The sequence below is a fragment of the Gymnoscopelus braueri genome, assembly GCF_963280865.1.
Source record: "Gymnoscopelus braueri genome assembly, chromosome: 1".
Lineage (NCBI taxonomy): Eukaryota > Metazoa > Chordata > Actinopteri > Myctophiformes > Myctophidae > Gymnoscopelus > Gymnoscopelus braueri.
In genome coordinates, this window is record NC_137603.1 from 60706468 (window position 1) to 60729353 (window position 22886).

Here is a 22886-nt window from a genome sequence, read left to right on the forward strand (position 1 = left end):
TGCATGTCAAGGACCCCAAATTAATATGATTTGTCTGCAGACAGGGGCGGCCATAGCTGAGTGGTTAGTGAGCCCGCCTAGGGAGCCAGAGGCTCTGGTTGCCCCAGGTACGATTCCAGGCCACGGCACGGCAGCATATGTGTCGATGAAATGAAATTTGTCCCTGAGCAAGACTCTTAACCCCTAATTGCTCACAGGCCCTCATTGGAAACAAGCCCGCAAGGACTTTCATGAACGACCTGTTAAAAGGAATTATCCTTATCCTAGACCCCCATCAGGAGATCTAGTTAGCAACGTGTCATTGAGTACATGGGGACCCCATTTGAAACAAGCCATTAGGCTTTCCTGGGCTTTTCAATCCTATTTAGTTGACCTTGTATTTAAACTGTACTTTCCATGTGCTTTTTTCCCCCTGCAAACGAATAAAGTATTCAATCAATCAATGTCACATGAGCTTGTAGATCTAGTAGCTATACTGTAGTAGCCCTAGAATGTCTGTGATCTTACATACATTGTAGGATGTATTGTTTGTATGTAACATTCTAGGGCTACTGCTTCTTTGGGCTTATATACAAAAGGGCTCCTCTTTTGTATATATATATATATATATATATATATATATATATATATATATATATAATTTTTTTTGTTTCTCTCTTCATACCAGTAACCTGAAAGCTGATTGTATGACATTCTGTATAGTGTGTATATCTGTCTGATCATCATGATTTGTGTGATTTGTGTTAAACAAGCTTAGTGCTTAATGAGAGTTCCAGTTTAGTAGACCTTGTATTGTGAATTTGCTTCCATGTACTGTTATGTACTGTCATGTACTATTCTCATGTCTTACTAAATAAACTACATCAATATCCTTATCCTATCCTTAATCAATCAAAACCTAGACGGGTTGCTTAGTGCTTATTTCTCTCACCAAACCTGGCAACACTCCTCTGGAGGTTTTTTAGGATACTTGACCAACCGATAGTCTGCAGTCTGGTGGTGGGTCCAAATAAACCGACCTTCTATGCGCTTGTTTTGGTGCTAAACAAACGTTGGTCGCCGGCATTCAGTCTTAACTCGCACCGGGGCATGAGTGAAGGTAAGCTGAGTGTTGTTATTATTACGTTGTTATAAGCCATTCCTTTGTCTGAAGGATGGAGAGAACAGGAGACAAGACGCACATTACCCAGCAGCCATTGCCCAAAAATAATGCTAGCTAGACCTAGCTTAATGCTAACTTTAGCCTCCTAGCTTATGTTGGTACTTAGCGTTAGCTGCTCCACTGCGTCTTTAACAAGTTAGAATGTTGTTTACATGTTTATAATGAGCTTATGTCAGCTGGTTACGTTGTGCAATGTGTGAATTCAGTTGACAGTCAACCGCATTTACAGTGTAGGAAACGTTCTATAAGCATGGACGCTAGCTTGCCGTGGCACTGCGCTAGCTAACGCTAACGTAGCCTGAGTTTTAATAGCTCGTCCGAAAATAGCCGATCTTCAAGCTCACAACGCGTCGCGAGACTCACGAAACGACGCGTTGTGTGAGCTTGTAGATCGTCTTCTTTCGGCGCGCCACAGCCACACGCACCCCTGTAATCATCTTGCACCGCCCCAGATGTTTATGTAACGTTATGGGGTTTTGTGTGTGAATATTAAGAATCCTCTGAATTCATGTGATCGGACAAGATGACTTCTATTGCACAGTAAAAAATGAAATAATTACGTGCATAAAAGGAAAACGTCAAGTTGTTTCTCCCTCTCAACAACACAGGCCAAGATATTGATCACCACAGTGATCCCTGTTGTGATAACATTTTGTTTAATAGCAGAGTGCAAACATGATTCATATTTTCAGATTCTACAAACTACACACTGAAATCTATTCAGTGCAAATCATGCCTTTATATCAAGGGTCTTCAACAGGGGGTCCGGGACCACTAGGGGGTCCTCAGAGTTACTACAGGGGGTCTTGAGTTTAGTGTTGAGGCTTTAAGTGGTTAAATGTCTGATAATTACACATTAACATGAATAAATGTATACAAAATGAAGAAACAACTTTAATTGTACAACATTGACAATAGGGCTGTAAAACAAGTCTATGAAGCTATCTATGAAATCTATGAAAAAGTTTAATCTGCAACACAGTTTTATACAATATGTAGTGGGGGTCCCTGCTTCATCTTTCTCTCAGCTAAGTGGTCCTTGGCCTGAATAATGTTGAAGACCCCTGGCTTTAAATAGTTCATAACATACATATGGGACATTCTACCAGAAATGTACATTATCTGTTGTGGAACTGTTAATATAACTTGTATAATCCCAAAATGTGTATAACTGATTAGATGGTGGATTTCTGTGAGTTCTTCTGTAAAGGAATATACTATTCATTAGGTGCTCAGATATTTTTTCTTTACTTAAAAAACACTTTTTTTTGTACAAATCCTGAAAAATGTCATGTCCCCCAGCCAAACTTATTTTTCAGTTTTGCCTTTCGCTGTGCTAAAACTGTTATTTTGGGGGAAAAAATACCATGAATGATGAGTTTGATTTATCATTCACATGGTTTGATTTAAGAACTGAAATTATATTTACATTTTACAAATAAATAGTATTTCAAAACTGTCCCCATGTTTTGGGTCAGTCCTGTTCCATTTACATAAAATACTTCATGAAAAGTGGGCAATGTGCCTTTAAAGCTGTGACTTAGAGGAAGTGACATCATTTGGAAGTGACATCATCTGGCCAAGATACCACCACTGCACCAGGACACTGATCAAAGGTGAGTTCTGTCATTGAATTATATCATTTTCTGCACATTTATTTAGGATGAGCTAAAGTGTCAGGCCAACATATCCCAGAAAAGAACAAAATTGTTGTACATCCAGAATGTGTCTAAAAAGGTTACTGAAATTCCTTGCTTACAGGCTAACAGATTTAGCTATGTGTTCAACCACAAACGGAACAATGCAGTTAAAATGGCTGACCGTCAGACCATGTCACATCAGACCCCTCTCGCAGCACGGTGTGACAGGACCTGACAGCCTTGTGACAGGTCCCAACGCCCCGTTCAGACTGAGCGTCGCGCCAAAAAAATAAGAATAAAGCAAGGCACGAAGCTAGAAGCAATGATTGGTCGTGTCCGAGGTTATGAGTGGCAGTTGTCACTCATTTCTCAGAGTGTGTGCCTGCTATGCTTGTGTGGGGGAAAAAAGACAAGCTGTATGAACACGTATTTTGAAATATTTTTTTTTAAATAGCAGCTGTAGATGAGAAATTAGACAATAATGGAATGGATTACTACAAGACCTATTAATGCACCAAAATGTATAGAATGTTTATAAATAAGCTGCCGTCTGCGCTGCTTTCTGTACACAGAGGAGACTGGGGTGCCGTTCCAGACCCTCATGGCTCGTAGGCAGGCAAGGAGAAATGACAAAAGCAATGTTTATAATCTTAATAAGTAAGCTTAAACCAACTGCATCACAAGAATAATGTTGGTGTAAGTAAGAGAATCTATATTTTATCTACACACAGATTAATAAGTAAAAAGAATATTCCCAGGTTTTAATGCGGTCGGTCGCTTCTCCCACAGACAGAGAACATTGTTATTTCTCTGGAGTGGGAGGAGCAATGGGGGAAGAGGGGGGCTGTGATTGGCTGGACGCTAGTGTGCTAGCTTCACACTAGCTTGAAAGCTCAGGGTTTGGTAGGTTTGAAGCCACGCCTTTTGTTGTCTTGCTTCACGACGCTAAGGAAAAGCATGAAACGTTGGTCTCCATAGACATTCCATTGAAACTTGAAGCTAGTATTTTGCGCCATTCTGCTCAGTGTGTGAACGGAGCTTTACAAATGAATGGCTCTTTCTTTTTACGATCTTTATTTGGATATCATGCATTTAACACATGCCATTGTAAAACATTATTTTAATTAAGAGATATTCCCTACTTTGATGCTGTACTAATTATAACATATTCCTACAGATTACAGTAAGATGCCTCCAATCAGTGCAGCTGAGAGACAAAAGCAATGTCGCGCACGACGGAATGCAGACCCTGAGAGAAGAGAGCAACATCTTCAAAAAGAAAGGGAGAGATGGAAGCAGAAACTGCCAAGGAGGAGTGTTCGGGAGTTCAACGAGCAGGACCAAAGACATAGGCGCAAACTCTGGAGAGAGCAACAACAATGGTCTAGGCTTAAGAGAAAGGCCACAGATCCAGAGTCAGGGTCTTCAAGGTCTGGTTTCCCTCTACACAAAATTTCTTTTGCCGAAAATAGCCGATCTACAAGCTCACAACGTGTCACATGGTGACACGTTGTGAGCTTGTAGATGTACTATTTTTGGCAAATGTTCCCCCTAAAATGCTGGGGTTCAAGTAGTTAGAAAAGACTACTTCACAATTACCACTTCACAGTGGAAACAATCACGTTTCACATTCTCTGTTGTGCATCCTTCGGCCCTGTTGGGGAAACATGCTTGTGCAAAATGCATGAGAACTAGAACTTGGGCTTTGTAGCTCCAAAGCTTCACAGCATGACGTTCCTCAGAACTCCTGAACTCTGAATCTTTCATGGCAGATATCTGCTGTGACCACCAACTGTGAGAAGTGCAATGAGAAGAACTTTCCTTTGCTCATGGAGTATGAAGGTTCCACCCGGGTGGCATACACGCAGTGGGTCACAGAGGACACAAAAGGACGAAGGACAATGTTGAAACAACCTTCAAGAAGACCATCAAAAGGGAGGTTGAGAGCATGTTCGATGATCTCGTCGAGCTCTACAACGTCATGCTTGGAAAATTCAAACGCCATGCCTCCAACATCAGACAACAGTACAGATACCGCAGGGAACTGAAGAGGAACATGGCTGAGAACGAATGCATAATACACATGAACATGTGGAGAATTACGCATTTAATATGCAGTTCAGGTCCAAGCAGCGCACTATGGTGCATCCCATGAGCAAGCAACGCTGCACACTGGAGTTTTATATGTAGGACCCAATGCTGAGCTAGTGTGCTTCATTTCAACACGATAAAGGGGACCCCCAGCCATATGCGAACATCTAAGCGCCATTCTGTCCCTTGTCAAAAAACACTTCCCTCCCTGGGGCCCGGTGGCGCAGCCGGTAGCGCCTCAACTAGAAGGTCCTGGTTTCGATTCCTGCCGGGGACGCTGTGGGCGCTGGGGGTGTGTCTTCTCCTCCGCGTCTCATACCCTAGGTGGGGTTGGCGAAAGGGCCTACTCTGTGTGGAGTTTGCATGTTCTCCCCGTGTCTCTTAGGGTAGTTAATACCCTCACAAAAACATGTAGTAATCCTGGTAACTATACTGCCTCCCCCTGGTCAGCCGGGGCGCCTGATGGAGGGGAAAGGAACTGGTTGGAATAACGTGTTCCTTCCACGCGCTACGTCCTACTGGGGAAACTCCCCCCTGTCAGGTGACAAGAAGGTCAGTTGCATTGAAGGAGGCATGAGCTCGGCCCTGGGCTCCCTAGGCTAGTGGGGGAGTGTAGTGCCCAGGATCACTTAGAAAATTGGCATCGGGTGAAAAAAAGGGTTGCAAAAATCAAGGGATAATAATTATAAGTAAAAAAAAACTGCTGTCACAGTGGTCACCGGTACTGGATGTGCACTGTAGAGAAGAATCTACACTGTGCTGTACATACTATGCTACAACACAAAGGCATTCAGCCTCAACACACCAAGCACATCGACAACAGAAGTGATCGAATGGGGTCCAGAAGTAATTCAAAAGTATGGTGCTCCACCTGTGAAACCATCTCCCAGGGGTCTAGCGGGGGTAGACGGGGGTAGACTCCCGTGTTCTCGGCTGATACCGAGTTTGACAATAAACCTCTCCGACCTACTTATTATGCATCATCACTGCCATTGATGAGGTTCAGGTGCAAGTGAGATGCGTGCACCGTGTGGGAGTGAACCGATTCCCCTGGCCCACCAGAGAGGACATGATCTGGTCTGGTACATGTTGGAGGTTGTCATTTGTCCTGTCATTTTGACCTCCTCAGCCTGTAACCTCTGAACCTCCCACCATGTGATCCAAAATGGACATTTACACAAAGCATGTGTAAGGTTTAGAAAATGATTGTCTATTGAATTGTATGTTTATTTTTTGTTTACTTCAAGCAGACATGCTACAAGCAGACATGCAGGGCTTTTTATTTGATTTAGTTCTTTATACCCTTCTAGATGTTCATTGCTATTGGATTTTATTGTTGAATGAAATGTTTTTGTATGGAAATGCAAATGTTCTGAAAGTTTATTGAATTAAAAAATGGATGTTTGTTGTCTGTTGTTCTAATTAAGTCTTAATTACTGTATATGGCCTTGGCTGAACTTTACCACATTACTCTAATATTGCATGAACATTAAATAAATAATGTTAAATATTAATAATCAGAATCATAACTTGTCCTTGATCAATGAAATCAATAAAGTCAGTCCTGTGACACACGAAAAAATCTATCATCTGGGAAAATATTGATGAATTAATCTGTTGAACTGGGTAGAAGAAGGTCATGTCTTTGTAAAAACCTCCTATATAAAGGTAATTCTTCACAACTATATGGGTGCCTGGTGGTTATTTTGTGCTAACCAGGCATCCACTACAGTTGATTGAAAAGTTGATTATATTTCTTATAGAAAAGATAAAATTATTATGATACAATCAGGGGCACAATCAGATACATATTTGTATCAAAGAATTTAATTAGGAAACTATTCTAACATACACATTCGTCTGTGACAGGGCCTGACATTTAAGTGATGAAAAATGCGTTTAAAAATATTTTTTTCAAATATTTTTCTCATAGTCCAACATGTTCTCCACACAACTCAATGTTTAGATTCAAGAATAACAGGTTATTTTCGAGATTTTTTTAAAAGTTGAAATGCAAGTTTCTTGTAAAATGGCCCATATTTGTTCAAGCTTATTTTTACGACATGGCTCATTGGCTCTGTAGAAGAGTGTGTCATTGATGAGTTTGCACAGTTGACACAGTGGAATTGGCACAGCTTGTTGTGCTAAAGGACTAAAAGGGTGGGCCTAATAAGAAAGGGACAACACATCGCAAGACCGCTTGTATTGCATTTTATTTTCAGTATACGTTTTGCATTTTATCTGCAGTGTGTGGTTTTCTAAATAAAGGTGGTGAGAGATGTAATTGTTGGTACCTGGTCAATTATGACTGTCACGGTTTAGGCTTACAGTACTTGGGAATCTCGGCACTGATAGGATATTTTCCTAGTTATGCATAGAATTAATAGAAATGGGTATTTGTATTTGATGCAACCATATCTAATCAACCACTCATTTAATGATAACCTGCCTATTTAGGTACACAGTATAAGGAAATGACAGGTTGAAAGGAGAGGCGGTCCTTTGGCTTGAAGCGCTCTAGACTAGACTTCTAACTTTGTAGGACATACATAATAAACCAGTTTTCTACATTTCCTTCTTGTTCATATCCTCCCAAATGAGAACATGAAGCTGAAAAAGCAGAAACCAAATCATTGATACAGTTGATTATTACCGGCATACAGAACATTATAATTAAACAGTAATGTCTCCACGCATTCTGATCGTTTAATTTGGAATTATACTTAAGTGTGATGAATAGATTATTTCACATAAGGAACTTAAAATAAAGTAACTGTGTCATAACGCTAAAAACATATTGGTTTATTTTGTATTTATGATTTTATGGGTGCTTAGGAAGTTCTCAGTCACAAACGAGTCATTTCAGTCATTTGAATGCCATAGAAGCCAGCATGTCTTCTTCTATGGCAGCACGTCGCACACAGCGAAAATAGCCTATCTACAAGCTCACAACTTGACACAATGTCTAGTAGATCAGCTATTTTCAGTTATCTATATTTAAGATTGAAGAGTATTTGAATTGATAAAACTAGGAATAGAATACAAGTTCAGAAGCATCTTCAATAAAACCTTAATGGTCTGGGATATTTCGTAAAAGCAATGGTTAAAGCCTCACTCTGCAATTTCCTCAGTTGGTTGGCTGTATGTAGAACATTGGTTCTCAAAGTGGGGACACCCAGGGGTCCTTGCGGGGGATACCAGGGGGTCCCCAGCTAAATTAAAGTGTCACAATCATTTTAACCACTTTAACTATTATTGTATACGTTAGCTATTCAAAAATAGCAGATATACAAGCTCATAGCGCTGCACCGAGTGCCGCGCTATGAGCTTGTAGATCTGCTATTTTTGAAAAACTTTGAAAATGTGTGCAAATCTCAAAACATTTTTGAACACAAATCTTTGTTTCTGGGGGTCCCTGGCACAACATATTTCCAGGTGGGGGTCCGCGGCCACATACATATCAATTTGGGGGTCCGTGGTACGAAAAAGTTTGAGAACCACTGATGTGGAACACCAGGAACATCATTTTACATATTGTGATAAATGTTTTAAGGAACTCTAGTGTGGGGTGGCCCCTTTCACGCCGTTTCACAAACGTGTTCAGCCGTGAGGTTTTGCTTTTGCTTTAATCCATGCTCTTGTTTGTCGTGCTGTTACAGGTTCATCATGTCTGAACTTTTTATGGAATGTGAGGAGGAGGAGCTGGAGCCGTGGCAGAAACAAATCCCAGAAGTCAACTTGGTAGATGATAACGACGATGACGATGACGATGAGCCCATCTTCGTCGGAGAACTCAGTATGTCACCGTACAGTTGTCTAGGATGTTTTATACACGAATGTACAGCATTGCAAGTTATGGCATTTTGTGAATCGGATGCTTGTAATTGCCATGCATGACCTCCACTATCTGTTTGACGTTGTGCCCTTTCTGTATAAAAATGTGTTTGCAAATGGAAAAGAAACAAAACATTTTGAACTGGGGCTGGGCGACATGGACAAACTAAAATATCAGGATGTTTCTTTAAAAAAAGTCAAAAGAGCTAAAATGGCTGATCTACAAGCTCACATGCGTTGCATCGTGACTGTGAGCTTGTAGATGTGCCATCTAAAATAAATCATAAATCTTATGGGGCCTAAGTGATTAAAACCAGGAAAAGACTACTTAACCCATTAAGACCTAAGGCGAACAGTTAAAAAAAAAAAAGATTTTCAAGATTTTTCAAAAATAGCAGATCTGCAAGCTCATAGCGCGGCACCGAGCAAAATAAATTTAAAGTGACACAGATACGTACGTTCCAGGTCTTAAAGGGTTAATACAATATCATGATATTACGATATTCAAAATCCCAGATGATATCTAGTCTCATCACAATATCCATATAATATTGATATATTGCCCAGCCCTAATTGCCATATTGTTTGTGACCATTTGTGTTTTCAGCTACTAACCAAAGGAATAATAAGACACCTGTTAAAGGAAACATGGCAGGAAGACCGGGGTTACCGCCTCTTGCTCCTCGCCTCACTAAGGGTCCAGCACAGATGATTCCATCTGATGTGTATATAGATATGCCTGGCAAAGGACTGAACAGTGCAGCAGCTAGTGCACCACCAGCTATGACGACAATAACTCAACAACCTCTTATTGTTAATAACCAGGTACGTTGTTGGCGTTTTCATTACTTCTTACTCAGTTGGCACATACAGTATCGGATGAGCACAGATGTTTACTGTGGTCTAATTGATAGTCATGTATTGTCAGTTCCTTTCAGTGGAGATATTCAGATAACTGACAGTGTGTGTGTTTACACGCACACTAATATGCCAATCTTACATTGATTATGGTAATACTGCGAATGTTCAAATAGCCATGTGAACACCTTTTCTCTAATTGGCAAAATTGAGGTTAAGTATTGACATTATCAAAACCCAATTAAAGACCCACTTGATTTTTGTACCCAATCATATAGAGCAAGGGTTCCCAAACGCTTAAGGCCGCGACTCCCCCAAAATTATAATATTTGAACTGGGGACTCCCCGACAAACATGAATTGTTAGCATTACATATAGTTTGACTCAGTTCCACAGATAAATATTGTGAAAATAGACGAACTACAAGCTCCCAACGCCTCGCACTGCGAGGGGTTGTGAGCTTGTAGATCGGCTATTTTCCCGAGCTGGAAAAAAGCGTAGTACAATGCAAAAAAGCTTGCCCTTTCTGCGAATAATCACTTTACTATACACAGGTGTTGTTGAGGCTACTTTGACTAATACTGTAGAAATAGACCATGGCTTTGGTGATAAACAGATGTATGAAATGTAAATGCATTATTGTTTGTATATTATTGTGTCTGCAAAAAACATCTTTGTAACTCAAGTTATCAGAAGAATTCTGTTACATTGAAAATCTCACCCAGATTTCTTATCTTTTTTTCTTAGGGCTTTATCGTGACACCTTCAGAATTGTCAACCAATCGAGAGTTGATCACCGCCCTTGGCAAACAATACCCCCCTGGAACAACATTCACAATTTTTCCAGGTAAAAAAAAGGAAATGTATAATTAGTGAAACTTTGGTTAGGTACAGTCTATAAAACGACTCTGTAAATGTACATTATTAAATACATTAGTAAATGTACATTATTCTCTCTATACTCTTTGTCTACTGATTGTGGTATAGTTTTATTTTACTTCTGACACATGAACCCTAGTGTCCATATTCATGTCCAGGCATGTTATGATGGCAAACTTTGGGCATATCTACAAGCGCACAACGCCTCATGAGCGTGTAGATCGGCTATATTTAGCGCATAGATTTGTTTTTTATTTTTTAGTGAAAAAAGAGGGGGCCTAGTATAGACCCCTGGGGGACTCCAGTCAACAAGATCGTTTAAGTGGATGTTTTGGTCAAAGATTTTGATTGGTTATATGTTGTATATTGTTTTCTTTGCAGTATGTATTTCATCTATTATGTATTTATTGTCTTTCAGCAAGCCAACCGCAACTTATGCAGCCCATGACTCAAGCCAGTGTGTTACCTGGTGTTGTCCATAGGCCTCAGGTGCAACAAATCAACAACAACATATTGACCTTGTCCAACGTCCAGAGCCCATATTCAACGGTATCTCAACTGTCCAAACCCATGATGTCTGTGCAGAGTTTTTCTGCACCCGTTTCTGCACCCATTAAATCCCAATTCAACAGAATTGGTATGGCTTTGCTTGATACGATTTGTTAAATGATTGATTTTAAATGTACATTGCATTTGCTAATCAGCTGGCAAACTGCTCAAAATGTAAACATGGATTTTGTTTTGTTTTTGTTTCCACAGATCAAACCTCAGCCAAACGAAAATTTGTAACGCAGCAAAGTGAAAGCCTAGTAAAAAGGACAAAAGTGGATTTGGGTATGTTACATTTAACACACATTCCACTAATTATAGTTTACAGTTTCACAATGAACCAACCAGACGACCAACACACTACCACAAACAGTTGATTAACTAAATGCACAGCAGGTGTGTAGTAACGCTCATGATTCTTCAAGGTTTTAAGCACAATCAAATAGCTTTTCTATTATTTTCTTTTGTATCATTTCAATTAGAGATGCATTTAAAGAGATGCATGAGGTAACAGATCTTTAAGGATACATTGCTTCGCATCACCACGCATTGTTAGTTTGTAGATCTTTTTGGCCATTTCAGCCCAAGTCTGGTATGTCGCAAAACCAAATAGACTAGACCCTTACAGGTCTGTAACTCTTGAGTGTACAAATGGAACCAAATAAACTTGTACATTCTCAGAGTTTTGGGGGTCTGTGGCCTAATATATAAGAAAATGATGTAGGCGACCTCATTGTAATTTGTGCAGAGCTGTGGGTTGCATGTTGATAGTGACACCCCTATTGACTTTCTGTAGTGGCGGGCAGTGTGGTCGACCTAGTGGAGAGTGGAAACTGCCCAAGATGCAATGCAGAGTTCCCAGGACGTGACGCATTGAAATATCATATGAAGGTGAGTGAAAACCTTTTTAGCCTTTTAGAACTCCGCTCTTAAGTTTGTCTTCCTAGAGGGTTTGAAGTATGGAAGTATGATCTTTACAGCATGGCTCCAACTAGGAGGCGAGCCGCCAAAAAGAGCAGACCCCCTTTTTGGCAAAATTTTTCCTGTGAAAATATTGATAAACAATAATAAACGTGGTTAATAAAAGTGGTTTCTGCGCCAGAGATGCACATTGCACGGCCGATAATCGGTGGTGGCCAATTATCAGTCTGTCCCCAGTGTATTGGCAAGTGTTGTGAATTAAAATGGATACAATTACAACAGAAATGTCAATACTAGCTGCAGTATTTTCAAGTGCACTGTATCCCCAGAATTAAAATAAGTGCTTAATGTAAGTGTTTACCATGTTGTAATACTGTAGGTGGTGGCCTGCTATTATTATGGTGCTGATAACATCAGCCCCCGAACATAAATGATAGCAGTTCAACCAAAGCCACTTGTCTGAGTGAGAAAATGAAGCCATACCAGTAAATCGGCACGGAAAGTGAAATATATAGTTTCCTGTCGATACAATGTTATGCACTGTTTATTTGCATTCTGTGTGATCTTTTTTTTTAAAATCCAAGTCAATGTTCTGTTCATGTGTTCCTGCACCAGTGCTGAAAACACAATCCTGTGCATTTATTCTGCTACGTATTTATTCATTCTGATTTTGATCAATGAATTCAGAATCGGGTATCGGGAAGGAAAAAATTGCATCATGGTACATCTCTAATCAGGATTAATTTGTGTGAAATGTGTTTTGTGTCTTAGACTTGCAGCATTGTTACCTCCCCGGAACCAGTTGCATCCAGCGCCTCCAACGGCAACAAGCGCATCATGTTGGTGTCAGACTTCTACTACGGCAAATATGAGGGAGATCCTCAAAAGCAGCAGATTCAGAGTCAGAAAACCAACACGACGTTCAAGTGCCAGAGCTGTTTGAAAATACTCAAGAATAATATCAGGTATGTAAGTCTAGTCCACATGGGCATGGTAGTCCTTGTAGAACGTATGTTTCTTACGTATGTTTGTGTGAATTTACAGCAGTTGTTTCATTTACGATGCACATGCCCATTAGTCTGTTATTAACCCATTAAGACCTGAGGCCGATTCTACAAATGCCTTCTAGATCAGTTAAACTTTTTCGGGCCAAGGACCCCCAAAATGATATATATTTGGCCACGGACCGCCGATATATTTTTGTCCAAGGATCCCTTGCCCTTGGTAGATTAAGATTTTTCAAACATTTTCAAAAATAGTAGACACGTGGCACGAAGTGACGTGCTGTGAGCTTGTAGATCTGCTATTTTTTTGAATAGCCAACGCTAAAATCTAAAATGACAGATTCACTTTCGTGCTGCATTATGAGCTTGTAGATCTGCTTGAAGATTTGTGCAAATCTTTGAACATTTGTATCTAAAATTTTTGCTTCTGGGGGTCCCTGGAACAAAACATTTTGAGATGGCGTTCCGCGGCCAAATGCATATAATTTTGGGGGTCCTTGACATGAAAAAGTTTGAGCACCACTGATATAGAAACATGCGTTTTTCAGAAAACTGTTAGGATTTAGAAGACATTTTGTAGAATCTGCCTCTGGTCTTAATGGGTTAAATCACACTGGGAACGGAAAAAACAAACATTTCCCAGTATCATCTTCTCCAACTCCGAAAATGGCATATACCATAATGTATTATCCCAGATTAAGCCTTTTAATGAGAGAGGAGGCTACGTCCCTTTACAAATAAATGCACAATGCCCACTAAAGAAAACATGGAGAACGGCCTCCACTCTTTCTCATCACAGTTTTCCACTTAGATGGATGGCAATATCGGCCCGTTTTCCCTCATGGGCCTAAAGATGAAAAATGACTGCTAGTTTAGGTGGCACAAGAACCGCTCCTTTGATTAAATAACTTTGCTTCAGAACATTGCCAAAAAAAGAAAAAACGCCTCTGTAAGCTGCTTTTAATGGGGAAACACATTTGTACTGCAACCACACTCTCGCGGTAGAGGTCAGGGTTCAGCCGCATACAAACGTCTGTTCGGGGAGCTGAGCTAGCACAATGTACAGGCTGAAAAATGGGCCCAGCCTTGTCAGGGCAGCGGTGGCAGCTAAGAGGTGAAGACGCTCAGAGAGGATACATCATTAAGCAAAACAAAAAGCTTTTTGTTTAATTGCTGGTATTATAACGGCCATTATACATGCTTAGAGTGCGGGGAGCAAAGAGAATGGTTAATTTGTCTTGTTCTTTTAAACCTTTTGGGACCTGAAACATGTTACATGGCATGCCGTTGTTCATTTGTTTATGTTCCTTGGCTATGAATTTAAGTACATTTATTGGTATGCGTGTGGAATATGGTCACATGGTGGTGGAAATTAGGGCTGGGACTATCGATGATCTTCTTAGGGATTATTCTATCCATTTACTTTTTGTATTAACCCGTTAAGACCGGGAACGCATGTGTCATTTTAGATTTTTTGCTATAATCATTATTTTATGCTTTGGGTTCGGTGCCGCGCTATGAGCTTGTATATCTGCTATTTTTGAATAGCCAAAGAAATCTGCAATTGCACAGATACTTTCCCGGTCTAGATGGGTTAATTGAATAATCTAGAAATGTTTTTTTTAATTATATATAAATCAACGAATCAACACAAAACATTTATTTTATAATAATCGATCTAAATCATTAGTCTGATTAACCACTTAAAGGGGAAATCCACCCATTTTCAATATTTAACTATGTCATTAATATAGCATAAAGGAGTTGTGTGGAAATAAGAAAAAATTAAAAAAAAAAATAACATTGCAAAAAAAATTAACATTGCAAAAAAATTAACATTGCAAATTACACCATGATGAGTCATCACAGTGTAATTTGCAATGTTAATTTTTTTGCAATGTTAAATTTTTTTGCAATGTTTTTTTTTTTTAAATTTTTTTCTTATTTCCACACAACTCCTTTATGCTATATTAATGACATAGTTAAATATTGAAAATGGGTGGATTTCCCCTTTAAGACCTATTTTGTATTTTGTTGTGCAACGGTGTCGCGCAACAATTGCCAGAATAGCCGATCTATAAGCTCACAACACATCACGGTGCATTGTGAGCCTGTAGATGTGCTATTTTCTGTGTTTTATTACATTATTTTGTTTTATTATTGATTAGTTTGATTTACTGTTGCGCCCCCAGTCGAGATTGTATTCTGCCCAATTCAGTCAAGCTCTAGCTTTTTGGACAATCAAGGGTATGACGGGTGTTCATATTAATAGAATATTAACTACAATCTAGATCAGTGGTTCTCAACCTTTTCAGGCCGTGACCCCCCCCCAAAATAATCTTATTTGAACTGGGGATCCCCCACCCTGACAAGCACTTGGAATTGTAGGAGTTGAGGCATTACATTTAGTTTGACTCTGCTACACAGATACATATTGTGAAAAAATCGCTGAACTACAAGCTCGGCGATTTTCAAATTTTCTTATATTATTTGGCCAATGTTTGACCAGTTTTTATAGTATAGTTTGTTGATTACTTTTGATGCAGTAATGGTATTTTTTTCTCTTTTCCTTCTTCCTTCTTTTTTTTGGGCTGTATTAAAAAGGTGTGAAAGGTCCCTAAATTGTCACTTCACTGTCATCTGGGGACCCCCCCCCCCCCCAAGAAATCATGTGGGACCCCCAGGTTGAGAACCACTGATCTAGATGAGTTTTAAATGACACTTGAAAATGTGAATTGTTGGGTTTGAGCTAATATAACATGGCAAACAGCGCCTCCATCTGGTGAGCAAGTTACCAAATCCTCTGAAACCCCAGCAGCTCCTACTCAAAACATCATCACACCAGATTATTTGCTACAGGGACTTGCTGGCTGATAACCTCCTGAGATCATGTGTGTGTCAAAGAGTTAAATGACCTTTTTTTATTCCTATGGCGTTTGCAGATTCATGAACCACATGAAGCACCACCTGGAGCTGGAAAAGCAGAACAGCGAGAGCTACGAGAGCCACACGACGTGCTCGCACTGCTACCGACAGTACTCCACACCGTTCCAGCTGCAGTGCCACATCGAGAGTGCCCACACAGCCTTCGAATCGTCAAGTAAAACACAATGGTCTATTCCGGGGGTCTTCAACTGGGGGGTCCGGGACACCTAGGAGGTCCTCAGAGATTATTTTACATTAACCACTTGAACCCTAGCATCCCTGTTCTGAGGGGAACATTAGCCGTAAATAGTTGATCTACAAGCTCACAGCGCGAGGCGTTGTGAGCTTGTAGATCAGCTATTTTCATCAGATCAAATGCGCGATTTTCTTACCTTTTCAACTGGCCACAGAAAATGTATATCCCTTATGATCCTTTGTCCGACTGTTTGTAAACGCACACGCTACGTGTGTGCGTCGCCCAGAGAAAAATAATCCAACCGGGACATGTCCTTCTCGTGCAGCAGCATGTCGAAAATAGGATGTCTCGCGAAACACAGGGGAAAAAATGTCAACTTGAGATAGAACCGTTTTAATGAAAAAGTTAAACAGGAAGTGGACAACAACGTTTTGTAGTGGGGGGTCCCTGCTTCATCTCTCTCTCAGCTAAGGGGTCCTTGGCCTGAAAAACGTTGAAGACCCCATATCTCTATTCTTCTCAACAAGACATGACACCAGAATTCTAAATGAAGATGCTATTTTTTCTCCTGTTTTCTCCAGCAAACTGCAAGATATGCGAACTGGCATTTGAGTCAGAGCAAGTGCTCCTGGAACACATGAAAGACACCCACAAGCCGGGGGAAATGCCCTACGGCTGCATGGTATGTTGCAAATAAAACTGATTCTGATGGTTTGTGTTGTGGTGTGGTGCATTATAAACACATGGTTCACTGTAACTTAACACTTTAGTTTTACTTGGCCTCACAGGTGTGCGATTTTAGGTCCTCTTTCTTCTCTGAAGTGGAGAACCATTTCCGAACGGCACATGAAAACACCAAGGATCTGCTCTGTCCCTTCTGCCTTAAAGTTCATCGAAGTACGCATACTTATATGCAACACTACATGAAACATCAGGTAAGTTGCTGAGATTCATTAAAAAAAAAAGTGTGCCCTTTTTATATAAAAGATTAGGGGTTCTGACTGACCCGGAACGTTACCATGATGTTAGGAGATCCTACTTGGGCTTTGGCACCTTAAACCAGTGAATGGTATAATCGGAAGAGTTGTTGCTCACTTTTGTGTTCACTATTATCTCCAATGCTACGGCTGGATTGATTTGGTTGTCTGCTGAACACCTTACTGTAATAAATAAAAGGCTGACAGCAATGCCTGCTTCTCTTCACCTGCCCTAAAGGAGTAATAAATATGGTAGAGCAGGGATTCCGTTAGCCGGTATTTACCGGCCATTGACCGGTAAATGTTTTAATTGGCCGGTAATTATAAACACCACCGGCCACCGTGGCCGGTTGGGGAAAAATGGTATTAGGCTATTTTATCATTTAAGCCTATTATTAATATCATTATTTGGATAAAGTAGTTGGCTACAAACAACCATTAAAATCATAATCATTTAAAGTTTTTATCATGATCTGACTGTGGTTTAATTCCCGACAGCCTGCTCTGCTGCTGCTGCGCACTGCAGTTATAGATTCGCCTATTCGTTGTACGATGGTGTCGCGCATTGAAAATATCAGAGCTACAAGCTCACAGCACGTTGCAACGCGCTGCGTTGTGAGCTTGTATGTCTGCTATTTTTGATACGCCACAAAACAGCTGATAGACACAGCTGTGTCTCCTCCTCATCAGCCAGCGTGGTTCGCTCGCGTGTGTTGATAAACAGAACCGGGATTTTCCGAGGTGATAGAATCTGAACCAAACCGGACCCAATTGTCGATAAAGGGACCCGAATACGTGTGGGTCGTGGATATTGTGCAAGCACAGTGACTGTCTGTCTGCAATGGAAGTGGTGAAAGTTGGGCGACGGTGTCGCGCATGGAAAGGCTCTGCCGCAGCTCGCCCCAAAACACCCTCGCCCCCATTTTTCAGGCGGACCAGCGGTTGTTGTATTCTTGTATTTGTTTTACAGGGCAGGATAAGGGTAGAAATAGGTTTAGGATTAGGTATAGTTTTACTGAGGTTAAGATTAGGAATAAGGTTAGGTTTAGGCATAGTTTACTGATATGTTTAGGAATACCAGGCGAATACAGCCGGATTTTCCCCGGGGCGACTGTGTTTTGGGGCGAGCGGGCGGTATTCGTTGCGCAGCAGTTCACTCATGCCCACTTTATTCATTTCATTTTTGGCAAGCGACATCTCTGCATGATATAGTAGATCATATAATTTAGTTATCTATAAAAACAGGAACAGATTGCATCTGTGATAAAGTGGAAAGAAGCGCAGCTCTAAAGTAACAAGGTAATGATCAGTTGGGTATGCAGTGCAAACGTGCATGTGACGTTAATTATAATATATGGCCGGTAAATGTATTCTTTGGCCGGTAAAATATAATCCTGCCGGCCATGGTGGCCGGCCCAAAAAATGCCTAGCGGAAACCCTGTGGTAGAGAGGAACCAAATTAAATGAATCACTATACTATAAATAGCCATAGGCAAATATATTTTTACTTTTTAATGCCAGTATAATTTTTCTTTTCGGCTAACCAATATGAAACGATAATTGTATTCCTCAGCGAAGCCAATTATTGGTTAACTGTTTTAATTTTGTTTCCATTTCTCAGAGAAAGGGAATCCATCGATGTGGAAAATGTCGGCTGAATTTTCTTACCTACAAGGAGAGAGTAGATCACAAGACTCAATTCCACAAGACTTTCAGAAAGCCCAAAGCTCTGGAGGGCCTCCCCGCTGGAACAAAGGTCCAACACTATGAATGAGCATTTATCAAATCATGCATCTTTTTTATTATTCAAGTATAAAGGTGAAATCTAAAGGAATTCAATATTTGATTTTGTGGGCTTTTCTTTCCCCTCTTTTAGGTGACAATACGCGCCTCCTTTGCGGGGAAAGTGCCCGGACCTGATCATTATATCCCTAGCCCAGAACCAAAGGTTTCAAAACCGCCTCTCAAATTTAAGATATCGGATAACATATTCAAGCCTGTATCTAATGTGGCTGTCTTGGAAAAAGTGGAAAAAGTGAAAAAAGTCAAGTCCACCATAAAGTCCACTGAGGCCAAGAAGACCGTGCGTAAAGCAAAGACAAACCTGGTCCTGAAGAATCTCAGGTTGGTGTCCAACACACTTAAATCACTTAAACCCTATATACTTAGTTGGTGTCGTCCATGATTAGAAATCCTTTAACCCATTACTGGGAATGCATCTGTGTAACCACTTTAACCATTATTTTATACTTTGGCTATTCAAAAATAGCAGATAGCGCGGCTTGCAGATCTGCTTTTTTTGAAAAAAATTGAAGATTTGTGCAAATCTTTGAATATATATATATATTTTTAAAGCACTTTTTTTTTTACTCAAATCTTTGCTCCTGGGGGGTCCCTAGAACAACATATTTTGAGATGGAGGTCCACGGCCAAATACATGTAATTTTGGGGGTCCTTGACATGAAACAGTTTGAGAGCCACTGATTGTAGCAACATAATTTAAAAAAAATAAAAACCGTTAGAATTTAAAAGACATTCGTAGAATCCCCAGAAGCAAAGATTTGAGGTTTTTTTTTTAGATTTGAGAAAAATATGTATTCAAAGATTTGCACACATTTTCATGATTTTTCAAAAATAGCTGATCTACACGAGTGCCGTGCTATGAGCTTGTATATCTGCTATTTTTGAATAGCCAAAGTATAAGATAATGGTCAAAATCGAAAATGACTGATGCTTTCCCGGTCTTAATGGGTTAAAGAAATGATTGTTGTTATACTATTGTTTTGAGGTGTTGATTCCAAATGTTCCATTCCCTTTGCATATCCTTCCCTCTTCAGAGTCAAGGGTGGCCATTACACATGCATTGAGTGCCATGCACAGATCGGTGACTTCTTTTCTCATTATCCGGTGATGGTAAATTGTGGTGCATGCACATACCGGACAAGCTGTAAAGAGTCCTTTGCAAATCATATGATAAGGTAAGTAAACATGACCTCATTTTAATTACCAGCACTATTTCACAGTCATGGAATCACTCAAGTTCCCCTTGTGTTTATTTGCTTGTGTTTTAAAGTGTTTTAACTGTTTTTTTCCCCATGTTAGATTTCATAGTTCCATCACCAAAAAAGACAGAAAATGGAAAACGGATCACCGGAAATCTCGAAATATGTTCAAGTAAGTGAAGTCCAACACATTTTCATAGGATTCGTGCACCCAACATAACCTAGATGTACATTACATTATGTAGTATGTTGCACCATGTCTGTATAGAATTCAACAGGAATTAAAATTATGCTTTTGCTCTTTTGCAGATCAACCCTGGTGTGTCTTGACTGTGACTTTATTACAAGTGCACCCAATGGTGATGCAATGACGAAACATTTAATTGAAAGACCAAGTCACGTATGCAGAGTACTTCAGGAGAAAGGTATTACCATTTTTTGAAGTTGAACAGCAATAAGCATGGTATGTCTTTGTGCAGGGTCCTTTTAAAATCTCTTGTTTTATAATCCTGCAGATGGCAAAGGTGAAGATAAAAGGTGAGCAATGACGACAGTCATCCATGAGATGTACTGGAGAATGTAGTATCAAAAGATTGTAGAATTTGAAAGATATCCATCAAATTGTATTGGCAAAATGTATCTCAGATTATCCGAAGAGTGGTTACAATATCAGCTGAATGGACAAAACGGGTATAGAATATCTGATCCCTCAACAAGTTACTGAAAATGCAACTTAAAAACTATATCACACAAAGTGTGATTGGTTGCATTTCTAAGTTATAAAACAGGCCTTTGGGAATGTCATGCTGTCTCTTATACTTATTTCATGTATGTTTGATGCATGGATGTGGTGTATATTTTCAGGGCTTAGTAAGCCCTGCCGAGCCATGTGGCCCATTATAGGGAAGGAGCCTATCTCCTGTTTCTGTAGCATGAGGTGGATTTATGTACAAGTACACCCCCTGGACATGACGCTAGTATGTCACAGGGACTTACCCCAATCCAACCCTTGATACTTAGCCCATCTACAGCCTCACAACACGTTATGCTGTTGTGTGTTCTGTCTTCTTGATCTTGTAGATTAAGCTGTAGAATAGTTGTCTACTCTAAATGAAAGAAAAATGAAGAATTATTATGAAATGTTATAAATAGATTGTCCTTTCATTTCATCCAGGCGTCCTGCGTTAGTGGAGCCAACACCAACAGGGCTCTTACTCATCGTTAGATCTGCGCCTGCTGCAGGACCAAAGGTGACGGACACGGCACAAGTTAAAAGTGTTGAATCTGGAGGTGGTGGTGGTCTTGAATACGAGGCGGCCACTGTCGAGGAAACCGGCGAAGCGTCAAAGCAACGGTCCTCGGTCGCTGACCGGCACAGTGACCTAGCGGAACCGATCCTCGTGGAGGACGACGCCGAAGAACAGCAGAAGCCGTCAGAGCTGTGTGCATCGTGGCCCATGGACGGTACGGTGGGCGTGGATCCGTCTCAACAGTCTCTGGGTAGCTCGGTGGACTCAGATGTGGGAGAGCAGGACACCACCGCTCCCCCGGAATCCCCCATGGAGGACTCGCTGTCCAATCATATTGTTGTACCTGACGATCCAGTTCATGACAGGGACACTCCTCATGTCGAACCAGAAAATTCTGCGTAACATTGAATAGAGAAATTAGTAGTTCATAGGATATGTTCTTTTTTTATTATTGTGTTTTACCTTCCTTGAGGAAATACTGTCGATGGCTACCAACGTCCTGGATATTTGTCATTCTTTCGTTTATAGAGGGGATTCTTTTTGGCTAGCCACTGTGAGCAGCCGGACGGCCTTGTACCACTCTTGTTCACTAAATATTGTCGAGCTTAAATATTATGTGAAACGTGTTTGACATCATTAATAAAAAATACTTAAACCAAGAATCAATTTCCTTCAGCTATAGGTTATGTTCTCAATTGAATTAATGCAGACATGAGTATAAGCTTCCCTATCTTTGCATCCAGGCCAGTCACTGTAACTTCCTTTTAACCACTTAAATCTTATCGAATTAGTTGACTGGGGGCTCTATAATGGGTCATTCTTCTTTTCATTCATACACCAAATCTCTTTGCAGAACAGCTTGTCTAAATGTGAGCTGCTATTATTTTTACTCAATGTTTGCCCCAGAAAATGAATATTAGGGTTCAAGTGGTTAATCAGAGGATGTCGACTCACATTCACATTTCTAATGCATTTTGCTCTACAATTCCAAATATAAAGTTGTATGAATAACAAAGCTGCTTTTTTTATTGTATCTTTAGTTTTTCCTAGTTGTAGTTTTTATTTTGTTAAGCTTTTGTTGTCCTATTAAGTTGGTAATCCCCCCTTCAGTTTATTTTTTTGTATCAAACGGTTTTATCTTTTGTAAATAAATACGACATAATCTTGGACTAATGTCTTTGTTTTAGGCAGTTAGGGCATTGAGAACTGTAGATGGACTGACTGCAGCTTGCAATTATATCTGAAAATGTATAGTTCACTATTTCCTGAAGTTCTGTTTGTGACCACCAGGTGGCGATTTAATACTAGACACAGGAACAATGCATGTAAGTAACATCGAATGGTTCAAAACAAATAAAATGTATGTTTCAAATTTTATTAATCCCTCCCTTGGTATCTGAAAGACCTTTTTATCCTAATGAAAATACCATAAAGGTTAAATATAGGAGCTCAGGGAGAAGTAGAAAAGAAGGGGGGAATAAAGCCCAGATCTAGGAGGACATGGTATATGAATTCTGACAATGCAACAACTGACAGTGGTGGAAAAAGTACTCAAACGTTTTATTTCAGTAAAAGTATCAATACTGCAATGTAAAAAC

General features: G+C 40.1%; 1 protein-coding gene across 1 annotated transcript; it reads left to right on the plus strand.

Moving 5' to 3' along the window:
* The first annotated feature begins 965 nt into the window (after positions 1-965).
* On the plus strand, positions 966-22665 carry znf280d (zinc finger protein 280D). The gene is made up of 18 exons (XM_080430102.1): positions 966-1099; positions 8553-8689; positions 9335-9552; positions 10333-10432; positions 10883-11101; positions 11224-11298; positions 11810-11904; positions 12706-12899; positions 15881-16038; positions 16641-16741; positions 16848-16994; positions 18658-18792; positions 18913-19160; positions 19874-20014; positions 20139-20210; positions 20348-20463; positions 20554-20575; positions 21213-22665. Exons 2-18 carry the CDS (start codon positions 8560-8562, stop codon positions 21688-21690), a joined length of 2649 nt encoding a protein of 882 aa, XP_080286228.1. The 5' UTR covers positions 966-1099; positions 8553-8559; the 3' UTR covers positions 21691-22665.
* Positions 22666-22886: the final 221 nt, after the last annotated feature.